At 41.7% G+C, this 27,470-nt stretch overlaps 1 protein-coding gene across 1 annotated transcript in view; it reads right to left on the reverse strand.

Moving 5' to 3' along the window:
- Positions 1-26,584, reverse strand: part of robo3 (roundabout, axon guidance receptor, homolog 3 (Drosophila)) — a 159,926-nt gene extending 133,342 nt beyond the window's left edge. Inside the window, 1 exon segment of the mRNA XM_020048525.3 lies at positions 26,047-26,584. Within this exon segment, the coding sequence (XP_019904084.2) occupies positions 26,047-26,209 (163 nt within the window). The 5' untranslated portion in view covers positions 26,210-26,584.
- Positions 26,585-27,470: the final 886 nt, after the last annotated feature.

Genomic DNA, 27,470 nt, shown 5'->3' on the forward strand with positions numbered 1-27,470 from the left:
AACCATTAGTACTGGTTTACCACCTACCACCTGTAATTTGCATTGGAGATATTATTAGATTAGGAATACCCTGTATATCTGTTTTGCCTAAGAATACTTTTATTGGTCCAAATATTTCCAGCTACAGTACACATAGATTTTTATCCCGCCTTAAAATGTATTGAAGCAATATTTGTTTGGTTCGGCACCCAACAGCCCTCTTTTCAAATCTCTATATCTCAGACATGTATGCTGAGCACACAATCCTATTCCTGATAGCCAGCCAGCACGGGCCAGGCAGTGAGGCAGTCATGTTGTTGTAGCTGATCCTCTGGTCCCAATGCAACAGACCAGCACACAAAGCATATCTCTTTGACTAGAGTGTTTTGGACTGAAGTACAGTACTACCAGGCACTTGACTTGGGATGAAATAAGTGCCGGAACTGACAAATGGCACATTAGACTATGTTCATTAAAATGTATGTGTTAATAAGGCTTGTTCCATTAACGTAGCCTATCCCAGGACACAGACGGCTCCGTTGCCTAAAGAAAGGTACTAGAACTGTTTGCCTAAAATTTGAAGTAACGGAATGCTATTCTGGACCGTTCCGGGCCCAAGTCAAGCCCTGTTACTACCCTGATCGGACCAGGTCTGCTGTTCTGCCTCTCATTCAGGTTATGTATGCAGTTCGGGTTTTTAGTGGCATCTGCTTGTCATTTATTGCACGTAGTTAATGGTGCCTTCTGTGTTGCAGTAAACAGTCAGTAGGATTTCATTACATTTGGCACATTTGAAAGGACAGGAATTTAGTCATGATGATCAGTTCATCCTTTTGGCATGCCTGCATAGGCTTCAAGTTTCACTCCTTATTTATTGACTTCATGTCCTTTATGATCTTCTGGATCTAGGAGGTTATATCCTGACCCACGTTGCTTTTGAATGGAGATTGTCTGTCTGTCTAATGTTACAAACACTACCTGGAGGACATATAGTCTCCTATATGCTGGGGAGGCATCCTTTTCTCCTTTCCACTCACTATGTAGCGTATGTACAGAGCCACTGAATGCAGTTTATAATGGATAGACTGAATTCTGACTGTGAATCTATTCCCTACCATTCTACAATTAATACGTGTGAGGAAACCATGGATTAGAATAAGCAAACCTGCTGGTTCCACACAAATAATACAAAAAAAGAGTTGACAGTTCAGGTCAGTTCAAAACAAATAACTCCCACCACATGAACAGCTTATTTCCCCACACTCAGGCCCTCAGTAACTCTCCATCTGCCCTGCACCTATTGACAGGAGGATGCTCCCACTTCAAGACGCCTCCTGCCCGTTAACTGCTAACCACTATCTCCCTACAACTAGATAGATGTATTGTTGAAACTTTATTATCTTGATGGAAATGTTGGGCCTCCACTACCTTGTTCAACACCTCCACAACCAAAACAATTCCGCAAAAATACAATTTGGGGCTGTTGGTTTTTCAGGGCCGTCGAACACCAACATCCCAAAAGTACAAGCACACAAACTCTCCGAGCTGAAGGTGTCCAGCAACGTCTGCCGGCGGGTCACCGACGTCCTGTTCAACAGGACACCACTCGCACAGATAGGGGTGATTTATGCCCCCGGAATGGAGCGCTGCCGGATCCATGCTCGCTCCCATCCGCTGCTCACTCTACAGCAAAGACTCTGCCTACAACAACGCATCGCAAGGTTGCAAATGACACCAATCAGATGGGGATTATTCCACTAGGCTGTGGCCCGATGTGGTAAAAGAAACAACCTGGAACTCAATAAAAGACCAGGCCATGACCTGTTCGTTTGGCTGAAGCATTCAAATTCTCAGGGTCCTCACCTCCTCCACCATCAGCCGGTTTGTAAATGTACTCTGATTCCATGTGAGAGTATGTTAGTGACAGTGTGTCCGTCCATGTGTCCATATACAAAAACAGAAGAGAGTGTGTGCGCTCAAGGTTCTACAGTTAACTGTGTGTATCGGGGATATATCTACTGACCCCCTTCTGACCTCAGCGCTGCACCCTGTTTGCCATTCTCGGAATAAACCGGGCTTTAACATTTTATAACTCTCTCTCATTCCCTTGTCTGAACTGCAGTCTAGCTCTAAAGACAGGCTACACAACTCACAAGCCCTGCTGGGAATCTGTGTCTGCCGGCGGGGGGATTTCTAAAGTCATTACAGGAGAGAACTAGAAGGAACTGGGAAGGGGAGAGGAGGTGTGTGAAGGAAAGGAAAGGAAACAAGGACATACTGTACAAAGAGGTGAGAGAGAGATCCATCGGCTGAACAGATGAATAGTAGGTGGGGAGGGAGACTCAGTAGATAAGAAAGAGAGCTGGGAGAGAGGAACCAGGTTGTGAGAGAGGAACCAGGTTGTCAGAGAGGAACCAGGTTGTCAGGGAGGAACGGAGAGACTGAGAGAAAGAGAGAAGGAGAGAATGGTGAAGGTACAAAATGAGTCTTGACAATCTTCCAGGCCTTTTAATGGCAAAACTAAATATTTCACATTGGCATTTTCCCTACAATATACCCAGTAGAATAAAGTGCTTATGAATAAAACGCAATGAGTTCTCAATACACCACATCAAAAAATTAACCCCCATCTCATTATTCCATTTTCCATAAAAAACTCAAAAATAACTGGGTTATCCCATGAAGCGTATGTTTTGTATCCCTTTGATATTTTAAGTGTAAATATTTTATTGTAAAAGCCTGTTATATTCACTGAAGTACGGTTTAATGAACGTCACATGGAAAGTTCAATAGATCCATGAAACAAATGTTTTATATGAATAATGCAAATGTTTTATATGAATTGCAAACATGACACATGAAGGCAGTTACACATAGGTTTGACAATAAAAGATGTTCCTATCCCTGTTGCACAAGATTTGATTCTTTTCTGAGGGGAATTTATGACTGATTTAACACTTCTGTTATTTGTCTTTAACACACTATTTTTATTTATTTATTAATTACTGCATTGTAAAATGCATTTCAATGCGTGAAAGAGTTATTGCCAAAATTGTCACCCTTGAACCTTATTCAAAAATGCACCAGTTCTCCTGAATGTTCTATATTTAACATTCTTAATGTTATCGGCATCGCTCTTTCCCTCCAGTCTTTCTCCTTCATAGGCTTTGACTTGTGTTTCTATAAAGCTTTGTTAATATTTCTGCCAGACTGTCTTCTCCTACACAATCCCAGTTTACTGTATTGATTTATCTGTGGGTTCCCCCTGCGCTGTATCACCCCCATATTGGGAAGACCATATTTTATCAAACGTAATAGCTTTCAAGGATCTCATTACATTTTTCCTGAACCACCAACCAAACCCTTTCATTTCCCAATGTCGGCAGAATCTATCATAGAATCATTGGTTGATTCCTCACTTCCCTCTCCGAAATAAGGAGCGTAACCCATCCGAAGGAAAGGGTTAGCAGCTGGACATGAAAAAGGAGAAAAAGGGTAATGCTTGGGCCGACTGGACAGGAGATGTCATAAATCTTCCTATACACCAAGTTACACATCCTGAACAAACAGACAAACCGGAACAGGATGTCACAGCACTTCCTGGTGGTGCGCTGTCAAAACGAGCCCCCTTATATGGAGACGGACGGGGCTGATTGTAGTGGTGTCACACTACTGTTGTTTGGGAAGCTGATTAAGAAAGAGGGCTGCCATTTCCCGACTTACGGCCTCATGGGACCCATTGACGGTGGTGGGTGATGGTGGATGTAGTGAGGGATTAGGCTCCCAGAAAGGATGGAGTGTTTGTCCAGGATGCCTGGAGTGCAGGTGTGATGAATTGAATGGAGCCCAAAATATCTTGTTACCCAGAGCACGGCACTGTCCTTCCTGTGTCCTGTCCCACATCAACACTGCTAAACACATCTGCCTTCTCTGTCAATCTGTCGCTCTCTCTCATGTGATACACACATAGTTTGTGCTTTTTGATGCCATTTCTGTACATTATAGACCCACACGTATTACAATTATGTTTGCAAAGGGGTGGTGTATTACTGTTTATTCTCCCAATAAACTACCAGGAATTGTACTGTATGCCATGTCAGAGACTTTTGGAGTTGTGTTAACCTTCTAGTAACTTAAAATGTATTTTCGAAGACTTCTATTAATAATTACGCTTTAAACCTTTCATTTTAGGCTGGATGTGTGTTTATTTATGCAGAATCATCTTCGTAAATAAGATAAACATGAAATTCCATAAAGAGATGAGAAAAACATGAATATTGGGACAATTTCCAAAGATCTATTAATTTCGAAGCCAATCAAAACCCTGGAGCGTATGTAGTACTGTGAAACACCATAATACTACTATTACTTCCGCATTATGAAAAGGTTCTGTAACACCTTCAGACCAAAACTAAAATTGTGAGTAACTGCCTGAAGCAGTCGGAGTCCAAGCACATCCAAAATGCCAAGAAGTGGAACTACTGCAGTTTGGTGTACTATATACTCCCTTTCATGACCGATTATTGAGATTGAGGTAAAGGCAGGATCTATTCACAATAAATGAATGTACACAGGAAGAGAAAGAGAAAATGATTGGGTGAGCATTTCATAATATAAGAGAGTGAAAAATACAGGGACACAAAGACAAAGTATATTTTGTCACTGGGTGTAGTCCATTGTCATCCTGTGGTTGGTCCTATGCAAGAAGCAGAGATGGGGTCAGATTTGCATAAAAGGGATGTAAAGTGACGCTGCCCCTGGGACCCCTAGAGACAGGGGACAGAGTGTGTGACAGAGTGATACACACACGCAGTCCTCCCAGACAGACAGTGTAGTGACAGAGGACAGACAGGGTTGGGCTGGAGCTGGGGACAGAGGGGATTGATGAGTGCAACGTATGGTTCAGACTAGACACGCCCCCTCACCTGCCATCATGGCGCACCCCAACAAAACCTTCTAGTCAGCCCAAATGAATGATGGGAAATGGGCACCACACCAGCTGTGCTCCTGACACGCACACACAAAGAGACACGCCTGTGAACACACACACTGTGTTTTACCTGCTTTTAGCCAGAAAAACAAGTGTGCACAGTATGCATAATGTTTAGCATAATGTTTAGCACAAAATAAATGACAAGGGAAAAAAAAACTGTGTAACATGCAACCTAATATTAAAAGCAGGCACATTCGTCTTCAAAAAAAGGCTTGATCAGTCAAGTCAGACATGTTTCACTTGTGTAGATACATATGTTTTCACAGAAGCACTTTGTGGAAATCCTGCTCGCTCCTTACATTCGGAAAGAGGCCTATGTCACCTTTGCGTACTATGTACAAGGATGTTGAGTCCTACAGCATTAATCACGAATGAAAGAGCTGAGATGTATACAACATTAAATTGTTTAAGAGTAGACGCTGCTATTTTCATATGAATTTAAAATGGTTAAGTGCCAAATGACGAATATTTTTCAAAAATGATGGATTTGAAAATCCATGGAAATGTTTATGTTTATGTGAAGTGCATAGCTTTATTCGTATACTTTCTGATTTTGATTTGTTAATTAAGTTTTGTGCACATCTATATAGCGTATATTGTTGCATAGCATAAGCCATGGTCTGCTTGCTAATGTCATCAAATACAGTAGACTTACATTGCCCTCTAGTGGCTGCTGGGTGGCAGTATTTTCATAATCTTGAACCAGGTGATTGGGTCCTGCATAAATACCCCAAAAAAGCTACCAATTACTTCTCACAATGGAATACGTTCAGCTGAAGCTACTTTGCATAACTGAAGTTATTTTTAAAAGTAATCAAAATCTAAAACTATATCCAATCTACACTGAACCAAAGTATAAAAGCAACATGTACGGTAAAGTTTGTGTCCCTTGTTTCATGATCTCCAATAAAAGAAATGTTACATACACACATATCTGTATGTCCAGTTAAGGGACATCCATAAATTAAATTGACTGATAACCCAGTCTGTAACCCAGTAAAATATTTGAAATGGTTGTATTTTGCAATTATACTGTAAATATGTTTTATTATTCAGTATACTCAGTAAAAAATAGTTTTACCTGAAATATCAAAGACACAAATGTATACTAACATAATTTTAACCAAATAAATAATTGAGTTACTTCTTTATTTTACGGAACTTGGGAATGGAGGGCTCTAGCACCACCAAGTGTCTATTTGGTGACAATGCAGGACATGCATCAGTGGATCAAAGGGCAGTTTGACCAGCTGGAATTTATTTGCGTAGAGTAAGATATTACTTTGGGACCATAAATTCTGTAAACAACACCACTCTGAAATAGATAATTTAATGTTTTGTATTTAAATTAATTACATTTATTTCCAGAACAAATTGATAACAACATGAGATGTACTGTTGTGAAGTAGCGTTTATCCTCTGCATACATATACATAGTTTAACACCAATTTGACACTAGATCAAATTCTTAGTATGTGTGAATGCAATCAGCGAATAAAGGGGATTCTAATTTTATGCTGCAATCTAAATAGTTGTTCACTTCATTGCCACAAGAGGGAGACCTCATCTCAGATTTATAACATTCAGAGGAGCAGGTTGACCTGGTATTATCAATATTAATTTAAAAAAAAGTACACTTAAAATATTACCACAGCCGAAAAACACAGTCACTTTACTGCAGTCTGCCGAGTACTTTGAGGACCAGGTTGTAACATTGACTAATATAACATAATTCCCAGCATTTAATAATAATCTAATAGTAAAGTTGCCATCAGTAAACAAATCAATAAACCTCTATGTTCCTATTCTTCATTCTCAAACGTTGCGACAGAAGAATTGTTGGATAGCTTGGTCTAGTAGCGTATTCCACCACCAAACTCCAGCACCTTCTGTCCAGACTAGAGGCAAGAAATAGAGGCAGGGTGTGGGGTTCCTCTCCAAAATGTCACCCAGGGAATGGCCAGCTTTGATGAGCAGCTATCAGAGCTGCCCTTTGCCCCTGACATTTACTTTCATGTGTGGGTCTTCTAGCTGGCAGCAGGATCTTTCAGATGCAAAGCATCAGGCACTGGGGAGGGGAGAGCCGAGGGAGGGAGAGGGGTTCAGGGGGAGAATGATGATGCTTCCACTCCCCTGCTGCCTCTCCCTGTGGGCACTACCGCAGTTCTTAATTGGCGGGGTAAATTGTTTGGCACACATGCTAATTGAGGAGCCCCTTAAGGAGAAGAGGCTGAGAGAAGGCAGGCTAAGACAATGCACCTCCATAACAACACCCACACACACAGCTTTCCTCATCCGCCCCCAAACCCCACGCCTTGATCCATTCTACAACTCAAAAGAAGAGAGGAGAGATATGGAATGTACATATCATAATTCAATTAGGAAATGGGCATCTGAGTATTTCCATGAATAATGTAATGTATCTTCAAAACATTTGATTTATCCCTAAAACTGAAGTGACTTCACGCACGTAGTGATCAAAACCAAGAAAGAAACACTAAACATACCAAGCGTTGAGACTGATCTATCAAGCACAGCCTCCCTCTTGTGGCAAAAGATCAGAAGGGCGGGGAGGCCCCTCAGTGCCGAAGTTTCAGTCAGTAGTCAGATTTCTTGTAATAAATACAGCAGGAAGAATGTAGAGTTAGGAATATTCTCATCTGATCATCCTGAAAACAAGCCAAACTAAAAATGAAACATTATATCATTACATATTCATATAGGGCTCTACGTTAGTCAGGATAGAGAGTAAGTAGGTTTTATAGGGCTCTACATTAGTCAGGAAAGAGAGTACGAAGATTTTATAGGGCTCTACGTTAGTCAGGATAGAGAGTAAGTAGATTTTATAGGGCTCTACATTAGTCAGGATAGAGAGTAAGTAGATTTTATAGGGCTCTATTTTAGTCAGGATATAGAGAGTAAGTAGATTTTATAGGGCTCTACGTTAGTCAGGATAGAGAGTAAGTAGATTTTATAAGGCTCTATGTTAGTCAGGATAGAGAGTAAGTCGATTTTATAGGGCTCTACATTAGTCGGGATAGAGAGTAAGTAGATTTTATAGGGCTCTACATTAGCATAGAGAGTAAGTAGATTTTATAGGGCTCTATGTTAGTCAGGATAGAGAGTAAGTTGATTTTATAAGGCTCTACATTAGTCGGGGTAGAGAGTAAATAGATTTTATAGGGCTCTACATTAGTCAGGATAGAGAGTAAGTAGATTTTATAGGGCTCTACGTTAGTCAGAATAGAGAGTAAGTTGATTTTATAAGGCTCTACATTAGTCGGGGTAGAGAGTAAATAGATTTTATAGGGCTCTACATTAGTCAGGATAGAGAGTAAGTAGATTTTATAGGGCTCTACGTTAGTCAGAATAGAGAGAAAGTAGGTTTTATAGGGCTCTACGTTAGTTGGATTCCCCTGCTTCAGGCGAGACCGGGACCAGTTGTCTTAACAAGGCTTAAAAGTAACTTTGTCTTCTTATCATTTTACATTTAGAAATTTTAGAGAGGTCTTTTAGAGAGCGACACACATTATTCATTGGTTACATTTAGTACCTACAGGATATCACATATTTCTGTTACGGGTGGGAGAAGGGATGTGTGAGACAGTCATTAGGTAACCATGATGCAGTTACATCCAGATAGGAAATTAATCAAATGTTTACACAGCAGTTTAGGTTAGCATGTCTTTCCTCACCATTTTGAATGGCTTAAGAAACCATACGTTGCATCAAATATTGAAATCAAAAAGATACTTTATATACAAAAAAAAGTTATCTCACAAAAGTGAATACTCCCTTCACAATATTTGCAAATATTTGATTATATCTTTTCATGTGACAACACAGAAGAAATGACACTTCTACAATGTACAGTAGTGAGTGTACAGCTTGTATAACAGTGTAAATGTGCTGTCCCCTCAAAATAAGTCAACACACAGCCATATATATATATATACACTCACCTAAAGGATTATTAGGAACACCATACTAATACTGTGTTTGACCCCCTTTAGCCTTCAGAACAGCCTTAATTCTACGTGGCATTGATTCAACAAGGTGCTGAAAGCATTCTTTAGAAATGTTGGCCCATATTGATAGGATAACATCTTGCCGTTGATGGAGATTTGTGGGATGCACATCCAGGGCACGAAGCTCCCGTTCCACCACATCCCAAAGATGCTCTATTGGGTTGAGATCTGGTGACTGTGGGGGCCATTTCAGTACAGTGAACTCATTGTCATGTTCAAGAAACCAATTTGAAATGATTCGAGCTTTGTGACATGGTGCATTATCCTGCTGGAAGTAGCCATGGTAAAATGGATGGGTAAATGGTGGTCATAAAGGGATGGACATGGTCAGAAACAATGCTCAGGTAGGCTGTGGCATTTAAATGATGCCCAATTGGCACTAAGGGGCCTAAAGTGTGCCAAGAAAACATCCCCCACACCATTACACCACCACCACCAGCCTGCACAGTGGTAACAAGTGATGGATCCATGTTCTCATTCTGTTTACGCCAAATTCTGACTCTACCATCTGAATGTCTCAACAAAAATCGAGACTCATCAGACCAGGCAACATTCTTCCAGTCTAGAACTGTCCAATTTTGGTGAGCTCGTGCAAATTGTAGCCTCTTTTTCCTGTTTGTAGTGGAGATGAGTGGTACCCGGTGGGGTCTTCTGCTGTTGTAGCCCATCCGCCTCAAGGTTGTGCGTGTTGTGGCTTCACAAATGCTTTGCTGCATACCTCGGTTGTAACAAGTGGTTATTTCAGTCAAAGTTGCTCTTCTATCAGCTTGAATCAGTCGGCCCATTCTCCTCTGACCTCTAGCATCAACAAGGCATTTTCGCCCACAGGACTGCCGCATACTGGATGTTTTTCCATGTTCACACCATTCTTTGTAAACCCTAGAAATGGTTGTGCGTGAAAATCCCAGTAACTGAGCAGATTGTGAAATACTCAGACCGGCCCGCCTGGCACTAACAACCATGCCACGCTCAAAATTGCTTAAATCACCTTTCTTTCCCATTCTGACATTCAGTTTGGAGTTCAGGAGATTGTCTTGACCAGGACCACACCCCTAAATGCATTGAAGCAACTGCCATGTGATTGGTTGATTAGATAATTGCATTAATGAGAAATTGAACAGGTGTTCCTAATAATCCTTTAGGTGAATGTATATATATATATATATATATATATATATATATATATATATATATATATATATATATATATATATATACAGCCCTGGAAAAAATTAAGAGACCACCTTGTTCTTTCCTTTCCAGAATAGTTGATAAGGAAAGTTTTGAGTCAGGAACAGAATGTTCAACTTGCAGTGGTCTCTTAATTTTAACCCTTCTGTTCCTCACTCAAAACCTTCCTTTTCAACGTTTTTGGAAAGGAAAGAAAAAGGTGCAGTGGTCCGGAGATATATATAAATATATATAGGCTTGTTATATCCTTTTTAATATTTTTATTTTAAGGCATCAGATTTGCCATTATTAAGTGCTGTTACATCCTGGTCAATGCAGAAGTTGCAGAAAGCCTTATGATCTGATAGCTGTCAAGCTTGTCAGACAGGAGCATGTTGTACCTAACATTATGTAGTTCAGTGCCACACAGACCCTATTAAATGTTGTTATGGGTGGCAGGCTGAAGGTAACCACTGTCTTTAAACAATAAGCCATTACAATGTTATATTATGGGGAATACAAGTAAGACAAGTTGTACATCTACATGCAGATGATTTGAGACAAGATCTATTTCATTTAATTCATTTTCCAGGCTTTTGTCTATTAACCAATAATTTGCCAATAGGAAAAATACATGTCATCCATTTCCAATCCATTGGATGCGTATATGAACTCTGGTGTAAGAAGCAAAGTGTCTGCAAAATGCTACAGAGTGTATTTAATTTCAAAGGCGTGAAATGAAATACAAACGTTGGTTTTATTGAATATACATTATAGTAGTTGTAGCAAAATACTGTGTTTGCAAAATAGGCATTTTTCAAGAAACTAAAGTAAGTAACATCTCCCTAATATAAATATACTGTTAAAACAAATACATTTAACAGGATGTACTAGGGATAGAGAGTAAGTAGTGACTAGGGATGCACATCAGTGTGAAGTGGATTTTTCTGTGTGTGTGTGTGTGTGTGTGTGTGTGTAATTGTGAGTAAAAGAGATTTGTGTCCATGAATTTGATTGGTGTCTTCATTCAACCCCTCCACCTGCAAACGGCCAGCGAGCATTCCCCCTCACGCCTCTGCCCCCTGTGCTACCATGGCAACATGCCCTTCACCCTGGCATTTCTGTGGGATTCTGTCGGTGTTGCGACATTGCTCTCAGCCTGGGAAATCAGCCTAATAAATAGCTTTATGCTAATAGGGCTGGCAAGCAGAGCTGCCAATTCTAATACTCTTATTACATTTCTATCAGGCGCCAGACAGAGGCGGTACTCGCCTTTCCCTCTCTCGCTTCCCCTTATCTGTGCCCCTGGCTTCACCTTCTTTCTCCCATCCTCAGGCAAACAAGCATGTACGATCTCAGTAAATGGGGGGTTGTTCTGTTGTGCTCTACAGAGGATATATACAGGTCTCACCACCTCCATCCATGCTCCCTCTCGGGTTCATGGCCCCTGCAGCACTCCGTATTCCTGTCTCTTTTGTATTCCTCTCTTGGCTCGGTTCCCTTTCTTGCTTTCTTGTCCCCATTCCCCTATCTACTCAGTAATAATAGGAAATGGATGTGAAACTCCTTTGCACTGTGAATCCATTGTTCACAAATCAGCGTGCCGCTCTCCCTCCCTACAGCCTCAGTGCAACTGCCCTTTGCTCTCCTCCTCTGCCCCTCCTCTTCCTCCAGCCCAGTGGCCAGAGATGCCGCCCCCTTCCCCCACCACCAGGGAGCAGGCTTGGGGAGGCAGCAGCAGGGGAGCCAGCCAAAACAGAAACGCTGTGTTTAATCTAACAAAGTAGAGCCAGAATTCGATCCATTACATTTACATGTGATTTATCTTTATTGTATAAATTGTGTATGATGGCAGCCTTTACATATTTTACGTGACCGTTATTCACATCCCTTAACTGAATCGTATACACATTTTTGCATGTCTCATTCACTCCCTGGGTGGTTACTCTCCTTAGGACAGACGTGATGGCGACATATGCTGTGTCTTCATTTAAGGACAACCTCAGTCTCAGCAGGACTCAACAGGACTGTCTGAGATAGAGGCGGTCCTACTATGTCACTGTTATGAGATCTGTATTAATGTTTCCCATCCAACCAGCATATGTCTTCCATGCATTAACATTCATTCGTTATTTCATAATTAAGGGGAACTTTATCCCAGCAAACCCGGTTCCTTACAGGGCATAATTACAATCAGAAGTATATTTTTACCTGACAAATCCGCTGTTGTGTAAAGCATAGCATTTCAGTTACTGACACAGACATTTCAAAAAGTTCCAGAATGTATCTATTCTATAGGGCTAATGAGTTGCCCTGCACTGTGTCTCTCTTGGTCTGGGTGTCACTCATTCACTGGTGATTAAAAGTGTGATTATTATTACGATGATTGCTTCTATGCATGCTGCAGTACATTTAGACCCTTCATCATTAGTAAGATGAAGAATGCTGTGGAGAGGAGAGGATATGTGCGTCCATGTGTGTGTATGCATGTGTGCGCGCGCGTGGGTGCGTGCGTGCATGCGCGTGAGAGAGAGAGGTGGAGGGGTTATGGGCATGATCCTGACAGTACTGCTCTGTAATGAGTTAATTAGTGTTTAACTGGGAAATGCCTATTGATTGGCAATGCATCCCTTCTCCACAGGGTAGCCTCCCTCTCCAAACATACACACACAGCTCTCCGTCTGGTGCACTGAAGTGATTAATCATGTCCACACACTCTCCTCCCTTCCTCCCGACACACAGATACAGATAAACACACACACACACACTACGCAAATCAACCAGCCATTAACATTGTTGGCTAATGAATCAATAGCCGCATGCAGCCAGAGGAGTGTGACGGACACACAGGAACAGAGACAGTGATCATATGCAGACCATATTAACGCTGAACAAACCATGTCATGGATGAGCTGTTACACCAGCTTAACATTTAACAAACGTTTACCGCAACTGTCTCTAAAAGATGAAGTAATCCCATTTGAATTCTTCATTAACTTATTCGAGAGCAGATTTGTTATGGATTTCTCTCTGGGTTGTTTGGAGTATAAGTTTTAGTGACCAAGATTCCCTTGACCTTGTGGGTTTATCATTGCAACTTCTCAGGCAAAATCTGTGTTTTTGCCTGAGAAAAAATGTGCTCATCAGAATCTCGTTTCCATGTTTTGGGTGGTAAAGTCAATAGGTGATGGTCTTATGGAAGGCTGTATCCACTGGTCTGTGAAAGTTAGTTTATTAGAATCCCTGTTAGCTGCTGCCAAAACTGGTAAAGGAGGTTAGCATATATAACACAAAATGAACAGAAATAGACAAACTATACACAACATCAAAATAAACAAATGAAAAATAATAAAATATCAATATAAACTAGAAAATACATTTACGTGTAAATGTGGTGTATTTGCCTTGCTTGTTTATATTCAAAAACTTTGGATAAGCAAACCATCTGAAAACGACTTTGGTTTGCTCACTTTAGCTTTCCTTGGACGGTTGCTAACATGCAAATTAGTATATCCATAGTAAATATACATTTTAAACTCATGTTAACGTATGCTCATTTTAACAGATACCCCATCTACTTTTGTGTTAATGCACACATCCATTTTGTTTTCAGTTAGGTTATCCAAGAAATACTTAAATTTGTTTCAAGCCAAATTATGATATACCATGTTTATTCCACACACCTCCTCCGGCAGAGACACATTGGATGCCCTCTTTTGCGTTTATCCTCTCCTTAAAAGGTGTGCATTCTTATTAATATAAAATAATGTCAAAACCACTGCCCACCCAGTCCCACCTGTGCATTAGTGCCTGATGCAAAAACTGTACATGCTACCCAGAGAGCCTCGTTTGCAATTTTCTAATATCTAGTACTTATTTTCTGGGTATGAATGAAACTTAATTAAAGGTCTATGAGGACATAGAAGTTTTGAGGTGTAAACTGGGACTTTTTCAATAAAAAAACTAAGAAATAAAAACAAGTTGTGAGGGCCTGGGGATTTCCCGTTTTGGCCAGGGGTGGACTGTTGCCAACTCCCGGATTGTATATTGTGTTTAACCTTTTTAACAGACAGCTCTATAAAGAGCCACAATTATGCTCTTTTCTTAAAGACTGGCATGTAGGTTGTTAACATTCACCTTCTGTGTACATGTGATTACTTTCACATGCTGCTATTCTGCTCCCCCTGTACTGTGATTCACCAGGGTTTTGTCAGTGGGGCTACACAGGGGCCACACTAGGCCCCCTGCACTGTGATTCACCAGGGTTTTGTCAGTGGGGCTACACAGGGGCCATACTAAGCCCCCTGCACTGTGATTCACCAGGGTTTTGTCAGTGGGGCTACACGGGGGCCACACTAGGCCCCCTGCACTGTGATTCACCAGGGTTTTGTCAGTGGGGCTACACAGGGGCCACACTAGGCCCCCTGCACTGTGATTCACCAGGGTTTTGTCAGTGGGGCTACACGGGGGCCACACTAGGCCCCCTGCACTGGGATTCACCAGGGTTTTGCCAGTGGGGCTCAGTCTATTGTTCAGTATCGTCACAATTACCACGATAATGAATTATAACTCTTTCTACAGAGGTAATCCAAGCACTTTCAGTTTGGGATGTCCGAACAACTCCTACTCTGTCCCACCTGGACGACCGCCCAGGTACAAACATGGACATTGCAGTACCCTTGCCGACACAAGACCACATGACTGATTACAGGCATTAGAATAACAATGGAGGGGACAGATGTCACAGACAATAGCCCAGGCTCATTTTCATAGCCCTGCGTTGTGCTGTTTGACCTGACTGCCGCGGGTGGTGAGGTCTGGGGGGAGGTAACTCATCGACATGTCACAGGATGGGAAATAAATGAACCCCCGTGTCCTGTGTTATGGGTGCTAGGGCACGCCCCCTCCGGCGACCTCTGCGTCATCTGTACTCTTAATTGACTCAGCACACGTTCATTGATTTCCTGCTTGTTGGGTAGCTCCCACGTGGATAAGAACGTCCCTGTAAGCCAGACCAGTGAACATAAAGTGACTCTGGTAATTGGTACATATCGTTTGATTGAATACACAAACCTAATGTTAACACCAACTACAGGCACTATGACAGCAAAGGATATTTCTAGGGGATAGTGATAGGCTGTATGAGAGTGAAGAGAATCACTAGGGAGGGAGAGAAGGAGTGTTCATCTCAATTTATAATATCGATGAAATTATTGACAGGAGCTCAAAAACTGCAGCAAGACAATGACCATAATAGAGTCACCTTCTAGCAAGCAAGAATATACTGTGTGTGTAAACAGGTGTCACAATATTTGTAGGGCACGTAGCTACCGTTCGCAACACAACCCCCACACATCCTGTCAAATCCCAATGACATAATATCACCCCAAACAGATGCATTCCATCCCCCTGCTTGGGCAAGCTTACAGTCCCCTTAAACAAGATGAAGTGGCGACTTCTTCCTCACAATCACTAAAGCAGCACTCGTACACCTCCCTGATTGCTTGTCACCATACCACGCTAACACCCTGAGCAGCCTTGAATAAACCGCGCCGCAGTCTCTGCTAAATAACTTCTCAATCTAGGCGCCGTCCCTTCGGGTTCTGCTCAAAAGAGGTGCACTCCACAGAGGACAGGGAGCCATTTGGGACACCACATTACTCCGCCCCTCCAACATCTCAAACAATCCTCTCTGTAATTGAGGAAGTCGTTGAAACGTGCATTAGCATATGCAAAGCTAACCCGCTCGTGTTGCCGGGGTCCTGTCTCGTCCTGCGTGCCGCCAGCTAACTATCACTTCGCACATGCAGATGCAGTGGCGGTGCCGTCTCATTTGCATTCCCATTAGGTTATGTACATAATTCTGCATGTCATCATCATGGCAGGATTAAGACCCCGGGATTAGCTGGTCAGGGTTAGTGGCGCGGTCGACGGAGAGGCAGATGAGGCACAAATAAAGAACGGAACTGAGTCTCAAATGCAGTCAGATGTATGGCACCACATAGGAAATAGAGTGTCATTTGGGACACAGACAGGGATGATATGACAGTCATTTTCCAGCTTTCTGGACTTGAGATAATAGGAGGACCGGCCAGAGGAGAGGGAGGGAGGGAGGGTCTGGAAGAGGAGAAGATGGAGGGAGGCGAAGGATGGGTAGGAAGAGTAGAAGATGTTAATATACACAGAGATGAAGGGGAGTGATTGGGATGGAAGAAGGAAGCTCAAGGATGAAGAAGACATGCTCTCATTCTTCTGCTTTCTGCCTAACCTGTGTGTCCTGTGATATTACTAAGAGTATAAAAGACCAGAGCACATCCAGACCATAATAAATGAGAAGAAGCAACAGGTTAGCACCAACAGGGGACCACTGTCACAACTTCTGTGTTAAAATGGCACCATGCTCGCTGGACAGATGAGGCAGTCTCTATAGCCTATTGTATGTGGCAGTATTTAACGTGTTCACAAATGTCAGTTGTGTCAGACATTCTGTGGCTGTTGAATCTGTCTGGCTTGGAAGGGGCAAACCTGCAATATTTAAACCTGAACGTGACTACGAAACATCAGGTGATGCTCCCTCAGCTTCATCATGACTATCGGTCTCTGTTGACAAAAATGATGAGGGAGAAATGTAGAGCCTCGTTGGTCGATGGGGCCTGCCAGACCAGGCAGCCAACAGCCATTTGGTCTCACTATTAGGTATTCTCTTTCTAGCCCACTACAAAGTCCCAGAGCCCAGCCTCGTGCAGAGAATCAGGACTGGCAACAGTCGACTGTGAAAGGTCAGACTTAATGATGGCAGCCTCGGTTTATCTGGCACGTGTGTTTAAAAGCACGCTTGTGTCTGTGCTGGATTCCTGTGTGCCAGTTTAGCGTGGGTAATGGCAGGCTTTGAGAGAGCGGGAGATGAGGAGGAGGACACCTGGCGTTTCCGCTCCTTGGCTGCAGTATGAATAAACATGTTGGGCTTCGCAAAAGCTCTCCAGCATTCCATTAATTATGCAACCCTGACCACTCACACCCAGTGAGTAAATGAGAAAAACTGAAGTGGGGATGTGCCAGTGGGGCGCCACTACTGAGCTAACAGACTTAGACAGTCTGTCTGTCTGTCTGTAACCCAGTCTGTCTCTCTTCCACTGATTTGCAATTCCAGACATGAAACTAGACGTTTGGACAAATGTTCCGGGAGAAATGTTTCTCTGTTCTTCTCTCCCTCTCAGAGCTGGGCCAGAGCCAGGTAAAGACGGGGGGTTGACAGTTACATTCAGTGCAACACAATTTACACGCACTGCCACCAAACAGACTTGTGCGGTCTAACATCTCGTACTCGGTCAGAAGACACGGCGGGACACTCAGGTACTCAGAAGACACGACGGGACACTCTGGCTCAGGAAGTGTGTGCCCAGTCAGCGCTCCGCCTTACAGGCACTCATCACAACCGCACTACACTGACTGACACTACACTGACTGACACTACACTGACTGACACTACACTGACTCTGACTGACACTACACTGACTGACACTAAACTGACTTTGACTGACACTACACTGACTCTGACTGACACTACACTGACTGACACTACACTGACTCTGACTGACACTACACTGACTGACACTAAACTGACTCTGACTGACACTACACTGACTGAAACTACACTGACTGACACTAAACTGACTGACACAACACTGACTGATACTACACTGACTCTGACTGACATTATACTGACTGACACTACACTGACTGACACTAAACTGACTCTGACTGACACTACACTGACTGAAACTACACTGACTGACACTAAACTGACTGACACAACACTGACTGACACTACACTGACTCTGACTGACACTACACTGACTGACACTACACTGACTCTGACTGACATTACACTGACTGACACTACACTGACTGACACTAAATTGACTCTGACTGACACTACCCTGACTGACACTACACTGACTCTGACTGACATTACACTGACTGACACTACACTGACTGACACTAAACTGACTCTGACTGACACTACACTGACTGCAAAGCCCCGGTGTCAAGGCGCTGCAGGTTCAGTTCTAACCATTACATGTTAAATTCGATGTCTTCTAAAGCTGCAGAAGGAACACGTTGAGTTAAAACAAACCAAGAAATGTTTTTACATGACACTGTACATCTCAAAACATTTATTGTATTCAGGGTAAAAAGAGATTGCATATATATTCTCTCTGGATATGTACACTGCTGGTCAAAAGAACACCTCAATTTTAGAACACACCGTTTTCTACACGTCATAATGTACTCTGAATTGAAAGTGTAGAGCAAATAAACAACTGGAGACAAAAAAATATACAATGTAATCGTTTTGTTTAAGTAAACACTACATACTTGTGGTGTGCTATGCAACCACTCAAAAGCTTATTGCACTCATATGTATCTAATATTTCAATAACCAATTGCTGCTAGCTCACACTGTTATGTATATTACTTCCATACTTGCCATATCTAAATAAACAATAATACTACCCAGATTTTTACAGTACTCTTTTTTAAATTGCTGCTAGTGTACAGTGTAATGTATATTATCGCTTTATTTATATTATTATTTTCCGACTAAATATATTTTAGCTTATATGCTCTTCTTTTTAACTCTAGATAAGTAGTTTGTCGGGTGCCATGTCATAAGAATTTCATTGTGCAGGATGATGCTGTGTTGTTCGGTGCATTTGACAAATATACCTTGAAACTTGAAACGTGCACCTTTCTGAAACTGAAAGCCACCTTTTGCAGATATAACAGTCAAACACATTTGTGGCATTCTTTCTACAATGGAAATCAAATAATGTTCAGAAAGATTTTTCCAACACTGTTGCAGAGGTTCCCACAAATGTGTTGCACTTGTAAGTTGCTTTACTTTCACCCTTCTGCTGTTTTCATTCCAAACCAGCTCGATGGGTTTTAAATCTGGAGAATGTGCTGGCCATTCCATGATTTGAAGCCTAACATCTTGTTCATTTCTCCTGAAATAGTTCTTTTTGCACTGTGCAAAAAGGTCAAAACTAAGATGATATTTTCATGATATTTCAGAGAATACGGGCATTTCCAGTGCATATGCAGATTACATTACTTATGCATCATATCCGGAGAAATACTGAAATCCTTTTTGTCTTAAGTTCATATAAAGTTTGTGGATATGAACAATGTACCATGCATATGATATACTGCATCCTGATATGGACTGCAGCTGTGTCTGAAGGTATCGAGATTTCAGAAATTTCTGGAATACTGATAGTATAATGACATATCTTGACTACTCATGTCAACTGTTTTCAACCGTAACGAACACTTCTCATATCCAATGTCACAATATGAGCTAATATCATCTCTGCCAAAATGTAGATGTCTCCCATGTATATCAAGTTTATTGATGATATACTGCATTGATACTAACGTATGCTGTGTCTGAATATATCAGGACTTGTGCAGAAATTCTATAATATTGGAAGTATAATGACATATTGTTTTGCTATATAACTAGGCATAGACACAAAAGTTCTGTAGGTTGCCTTAAAATATTGGGAAAAACAACAGGACAAGGCTTAGCCAGACTGAAATTAGGGTCTCTTTTACAGCTAAGCCCTGTGTACAGCACATAACAAAATGAGTGTCTGTCATAGAAGTATACAGTAGCTTAAGAGGTGAGTAGATGTTTATTGATACAATAATGATTGCCATTCATACGAAATGGTTAGTAATCCATTCCTGAACCACATGACAAGAAACACCACTTGTTTACTGATAGTATACATCATGTTCACTCTGGTGCGTTCAGAGTAAAGAGAGAGGGAGAGCTTGTGAGTGCATGAGGATGCCGACAGGGCAGGGAGAGCGACATAGAGGTGAGTGAGAATAGGAGCGAATATTGATGTCATTTCTGATATCACTGTGTTGGTGTTGTTCCTACGACATCATTATTAACGGTGGCACAACTGAGGTTAGGTTTAGGCACAGGTGTCTCTGAGGTTAGGGTTAGGTCAAAGGTTGAGTGGCAGGGGAATATTATGTCTTCAGACTGGGGTAACCAACTAACTACAGGTCAGTTGCAAAGATGGTCCTGGAGCAACATTTAATATGATGTAGTTGGAAAAACAACAACAAGGTGGTATCAGATTGTGTAAATATTGATGGTTAAGAGTCTTATAAATATTTTTGAATGTTTCTCTAGGGAAGACCCCTAAAACCACTAAAATTTGGATTTCAGACCAGTAGGTCGTAGCAGTTACTGACTAACAATGCCTTCCTCGGAATCCTCCATCGGCACCCCAGAGAAAAGTTATTTTGACCGAATGAGACAAGGATCCAGGGGTCATCAATGGTCTCCGGCCCAAAAGAGACGCCAACAAGCAGGCACCACCAACAAAGACGTCGGACTACCATTCAAAACGTTTTGACATGTTATACTTACATTGCAAGCACTATCACTCAAGCTCTTGAAGTCTCGTTACATTGTACACCTGACTGAATGTCTGATGTGGTTAAAGCAGTTACTTTGAGCGTATTTATACAAATTCCTAATTATTTTGGTTTCAGGTCACCTTGCACAACAAAGACGTCACAGCGGCAGTTGTGCAGGCTGTAAGGGATGGCAATCTCAGCTGGGCAATGCATATTTTAACAAGTACATAGATTAATAAAGGATACTACTGTATACGCACAGTTTTTACACCCCTGTTTTACTACTCCAACAGAGGCTTGCAACAGGGCATTTGAAAATCTAAACGAAATGGAAGATTGAGGTGGAGGGCAGCACGGACAAAATGTAATGCAAGAAACTCCTTATCAACCGCTGCAACCGGGTAAACTGTTTTATACTTAGTATACATGCTTTTTGAGGTGTAAATAGGCTACAGCAGACGAGTAGGCAATTAGGCATGGCCGTTTTTGTACTTTCAACTGAACAAACATGCTAGTTTGCAACCTTTTTTTGCTATGACATTGATCCAAACATTTCCTTGCATACTTTTGTTTCAGCTATACAAAAAGAGTGAAGATGCGGAGAAGATCCTCACCCCGGGTGATCAAGGGAGCCATTGTGTCTCTGATGTCAGATGATGAGAGTGGCGAGGAAGATAAAACATCATATGAGGTTTTGTCTCCGAAGTGGCGGTCTTCCGAACTTACTCGCGTCATTCAACAATGCCAAAGGGCACTTGATGATAAGCAAGAAAAGGGAAAGGATCCCAGGTCCAGCCACACCAGAGTGAGACTTGGGAGGGAGAGCACTGGAAAGCCATCAAGCATACCTTCATGATATTTTCTCATGATATGAAGTCAATGACAGTTGTGGTTGGAGCATATTCACTCCGTATTTTGCGGTCTCTTTACTCAATTCGGGAAAATATAGCCTTGTATATATCACTGTATATATATTTCAGGGTTTTTGCAAAGTGTTGTCTGGAGGTAGCTACCTTTTGAGTCAGTATCTTGCAGTAGGATAAACCCTTGACCAACTAGTCGTACACCAGAGGTTATTAAATGGCGGTGCAAAATGCTGTAGTAACCGTTTTGGTTCAGGGTCGCAAGTCGCCGACTCAGGATCCAGCAAAAGAGCCCCAGACCATCTTCCTTCGCCTTCATGTTTGACAGTCATACACCGAGGAACCATCTTTTCACCTACTTGACTGAGTACAAAAACACTGTGTGATGAACTGAAGATTTCACATTTTTATTAATCAGACAAGCCTCTTCTTATTCTGCCATCTTAGCAATGGCTTTCTTACTACTACAATAGTTGGGACACCTGTAGGAATTTTTAGCAATGCTTAATTTATTTTTCTTTGCAGCCGAACAGCTGTATGTTTTCAACCCATTACTTGTTCCCTGAGAAAGGCTTTTTGTTATAAGGCTGAAATGTATATTACTTTTTGGTAACCTAAACTGTTTTTTAGCTCTGGCTTTTTACTGCTTACCCTTTTAACTTTTACAATTATTCACTGGTATTTGAACAGATGTAAAAACTGGAAAAATGGGGGCGTTCTAAAACTTTTGACCTGTAGTGTATGTACACACATATTAATAATTCCCACTTTCATACACACACATACAGATGAACATGTTGAATGAATGACCTAACTATTTGACTTGATGAAAATAGCAAAGGGGAGGCCACTTCACCCTGTGGAGCACAACAATTAGCACAGAGGAATTAGCATACAGGAACATATGCAATTTCACATAGACAATAAAAAAAAACACTCCCACACACTAACACACACACAGTGACCACCTCATCTTCACAAACTCCTCTCTAATTAGACCACAGGGATGACACTCCAACAGAGCTGAGGTTTTAACACGGAAAACAATTTCCTTCTCCACACTCTATGGGATCCTTTAACTAGCAACCTGAGGATATCTCTGGACAGGAGGTATTACCATTTAGGTTATATCAATGAACAACCAAGTATATGAACTATAAAAACCGACACACTTGAGCTCACACATTCAAAAGCTATTGCAGATAGCCAATCATACTTTCTGAAGGTCACAGGAATTGCTAGAGAAGCAGAAATAACGTGCTTGAACGATAATAGGAAAAAGCAGTCACCAGAAACAGTCAAAAGCTGTCAATATTTACTGTGTGCCTCCTCAAATAGAGCTATCTCTGCCTGCAAAAGTCATGCCATGCCAGACGTATGAGCACCAACCAACAAAATTGCTGAATGTGCAAAACGAACAAAGCCCATTGAATCGTGGGAGTAGTTGTGCGTGTGATAAAAAGACTAGAATTACATAGCTAACACAGTCAAACAAAGGCAATCGGCTCAGAAGGACAGAGAGATGGAACAGAAGATAATTGACATACTTTAAGCCAGGCGGATTTCACACAAAAAAGACTAGCTGGACCAGTCCCAGTTGCTCCAGACCTGGCTGTGGTAACTAACAAGAAGAAAAGGAGACAATGAGAAAGAGCAGAGTCTTTCAAAACAGGAGCCTCCATTATTCCTTTCTTTTAATTTCATGCTGTGTTGTTGAGGTCTATAAATATTTTGGGACATTCTTTGGCTCTGTTACTCTCCATTTTGTCCAGTTACTCTTGTCTTGGAGGGTTTACTAAAACAAGGATCACACCATTGCTAAAGTGTGATGGGTCTCTCAGTAATGTCTTCAAACCTGGAAATACTGGCCATTGATCTGTAAAGCTATAGTTATTTTGGAGAGAATCTTCTTGATCCACACATTAGAACTATCAATATAGACTGTCCAGTGATCACTCAAATTCAGTTTGCTCACGGCTCTGAAACGAATCCACCACATTGGCTATGAGCTCAATTCAACAAGGGGCATGTCTGATCAATTCTTCAGATTGAATCTGCAGTGCTGACATCCGTCAATTGCCTGGTTATAGATTATTTACCTCAGCAGTGGGCAGTGGGCACAGTCCTCCCTCATTGAGCTCCAACAGAAGAGTGGGCTGTCTCTCCATCTCTATCTGCACTCCATTACGGCTGTGTGATGAGACCGAGGGACGGAGAGAAGGAAGAGACAGAAAGGGAAAGAGAGAGGCTATGGACTCCAGCATTATCAATTTGCGTCCACTGCTGAGATAAGCGGCTTATAGGGAGGTTGCATTTCAAAAGCAAATTTACCACCCACACGTTCCCGTTGAATTGCTGCCTCCTGTGCAACACACACACACACTCAAAAAATACTATTATTCAAACTGTCCAGTGTTCAGGGGAGAACAAAACATTTTTGTTACTGAAAATATTTTTCAATGGTTGGATGCCAGGTCTTCTCCATCAAAACACCACCACTCCGGAGTGGCAATCACGTCCAGACAGAAAACTGTCAAAATGTAATAAGAAAAAGCTGAACATTTACCTTTCTTGCCTATTTTGTTTTTAGTCTGTTTTTTTGCTTTGCATTTTTCTGGTCTGTATTCTTTAAGCATTCATGTCAGCTTAACTCACTCTTAGGTATGTGTAAGTATTGTTTTCCTATTAGTCTCTGTGTTTTGAGACCCTGTAAAACGTAAAGAAAAAAAGAAAGATTATGCGTAAAAACGTAAGGAAAAATGCCAGGTCGATCAAAACATTAATTGCAAAGATAAAACTGTATGAGTCAACATCAGTCAACAGCAATTTCTCAACTCCCCTGTGTAGTTCTCTTAATGCAAAAAGCTGCAACTTAAACCAACCATAACACATGATATAGCCTAGACACAGCCTATATACAGTAACTTCCCCATGACCATGACCATGAGAGCTGTGAGGCGTGAGTGGAGGTGTGTGTTTGTGTGTGTTGGCAACTATTACTGTATTGATTGGCGCGACATGCAGTCGAAGCGGGGGAGCTCATTAGAGATACATCAAGGTGAACTCAATATTCCCTCCCTCCACGTAACTCCTCCCCAACTCTCCCCTCCCCATCCCCGTACCCTACCGCTTCATTACAGGAGCCAGAGGAACCGGTCACAGCGGTAGCTTCCCATTTCACTGTCTGCCTAGCTGCCTGCTGGTAAAACACATACTGGACACAATCACCCAGCTATACAACGCTAGTATACAAACGCACAAATATAACCCAACACACAGGCAGATCAAGACAAGATTGCATGATATCCAGAGACCTATTGGACTTTAGACATGTTTCTATTCATACCCTGATATATATGTTGTTTTTAATGCCTTATTTATTGAAGAATGCATTTGACTGACGTTTATTGATGTACAAAAAACTTTCGTACAAAAAGATAATGCACATGTAGACTAAAAAACTATAATTTTTATAACAAACCAAGCCTAAGAAGCTGTAGTTTCGAATAGGTGGTTAGTGCGGCCAACAGGACAGAACCTAGGAAAGCAGGCAGGCAGAGCCAATCTAGGCATCCTCTTTCTGTGGGCAGCAGAAAGGACGACTTGATGTTTCAGTTTCATACATTGAGGGGTCTATCTGGCTCCCTTTCTATCTGTCATAAAACAGATATGGATAAACATGCGAAATGTCTAGGTAGAAAGTTGCTAACAAAATATCTAATGCAGACAAAAATGAGCTCCAAGGAATAAGTTGCTTGTAAAAGCAGATGTGAAAAGCTTGAGGCGATTTCACATCAGACAGCAAATAACTCAGACAGCAAATTGAACTACCAGTGTTCTGCTGCAGAGTGCATTCCAAATGTCACAGTCCTTCTCCTCAAACCGTTCACTGACAGCAGCTCAACAAAAGCATTGTCACATCCTCCTTAATCATTTATTGCACATTCAGTTAGGCACACTTCATATAAACTGTTAATAAGAAATTACAATCTATACATCATCATCATGTAAACCAAATAATAGCGGAGTTCACATAAAAAAATATTTGAAATATAAATTCCTTTTAAAATACCTATCAATAAAAAGTTTAAATTAGATTACATTTCTTATTCTCCTTTTTCTCAAATCTTTCTCTCCACACATATCTTGTCAGAAGGTCAGTCATTTAGTTATTTATGAAGTCATTCTTAGAAGCTATTAATACTTTACACATGCTTTAATGAGTTTACCTATTTTAACAACCAGCCCTCCCTCAAATTCAGTAGCTTTTAATCGCATAGAGCGAAACAGTACTTCTGTCATAGTCAGTCTTAGACAAGTTTCAGGGATCGACTTCATTACATTTTTATTACCACTCAGAAAAGCTGCCATGCCCACCACACTTTATAAAACTTCTTTGAAAAAGCAGAAAGAGGCACCACTGAGAAATGTACGACTAAGCGTCCAGTCACTGTAGAAGATGGCTTTACATATGCTTGTATGATAACACTACCATTTATGTTCCTACCACTCAACAAAGCCCCACACATATATCAGAATACAGACTGTGGAAAGAAGCACCACTCACCGTTGAAGCTCGCGGTGAAGTTGCCCCAGTCTAGCAGCAGGGAGGTATTGAAAGAGGGAATGGAGGACAGGTTGAAGAGCAGGTCGCTGCTGTTGGATGGGTCTCTCAGGGTGTCTGTGAAAAGGTTCATCTGCAGCAGGGTCTTGATCAGGTAGCGCAGCATCTTGCCTCTACAGCTCTCAAAGAGTGAGGGGACCCGCGTCCCTCTCTATTATGAAAGACTCTGAGTGACTCTGGCTCACGCTCTCTTGTTACAAGAACTATTAAATGAGGGTCCTCAAATTGTAATCAATGTCCACTTATTACCTATGTTAGATGAAATGCTAATTTAGCAGTCTTCCTCTTTAGAAAAATGTTTTTTTGTATAAAAAATTCCAGATGTTAGAAGAAGCAGATTGGATGAAAAAAGGGAAAACAACTTTTCTTGCGAATCGTCAGACTCCCCATCGGGGTCACCCTGCTCTCTATTCTTCTCTCCTTTCTCCTCCTCTGAGTGTATCGGATTGTTTCCTCCTGCTCTCCTTTTGTTCTGGAATCACATAACTTCACACAGCGTCTGCTGTCACAGAAACACCTCGCGCTGTGAAAGAATCCAGCTTCTATCTGATGACCCTTTGGATTTGCTGCTCTTTTTTTCACCCCTCCCTCTTGGAGCCCCTGTCCCTCCCTCCCTCCCTCTTCTCCCCTCTTCCTATCCTCAAGCTTCCCGGAATGGTGTGATGGGGTCCCGGGGGTCCGGGGGAGAGAGAGAGCAGGTGCTGTTGGCAATAAATGTTTAATTATTGGATTAATAATCATCCCTGGAGGCACAGGGGAGAGGGAGAATACACTGTCTCTGTCTTGACACGTCACTGGATGTGCGTGCACGCGCACACACGCACACACACGCACACACACACACGCACACACACACACACACGCACACACACACACCCACGCACAGGCGGTCACCCATAGATGAATGCACACACACACACACAGTATGCAAAATAAACAAACAACAACCGATGATTACTTGTTATGTCTGTTCGTACTTGACCTTTCTAGTACAGTATTACTTTACATCGAGCCAGAACCCGTTCATTACTCCTGTCTGAGACTGTTCATTAGCATAATATATTACATACCAAACAATGTTTTCAACACATCATTTACATAATAGTAGGAGGCTTTTCTGGTCAGAGTAATCAAATTCAGTAAGATAAATTGTATAGCTATGTATTATGATCTAGAACGGTGCTGTGTCGGTGTCAAACACAAGAATCCTGATTCTTAGCTCTTAATTGGCCACCCAGTAAGGATTTTGCCATAAAACGTACAGTTCATTTGCAAGTCCAGGACTGTACATAAGTGCAACATTCAAAATGTTTGTCATTATGTGTACCATATGCCGTTAAAACATCTAAGGAAAGTGGTTGGTTAAC

This window comes from Esox lucius, chromosome 7, assembly GCF_011004845.1.
Source record: "Esox lucius isolate fEsoLuc1 chromosome 7, fEsoLuc1.pri, whole genome shotgun sequence".
Classification (NCBI taxonomy): Eukaryota; Metazoa; Chordata; class Actinopteri; order Esociformes; family Esocidae; genus Esox; species Esox lucius.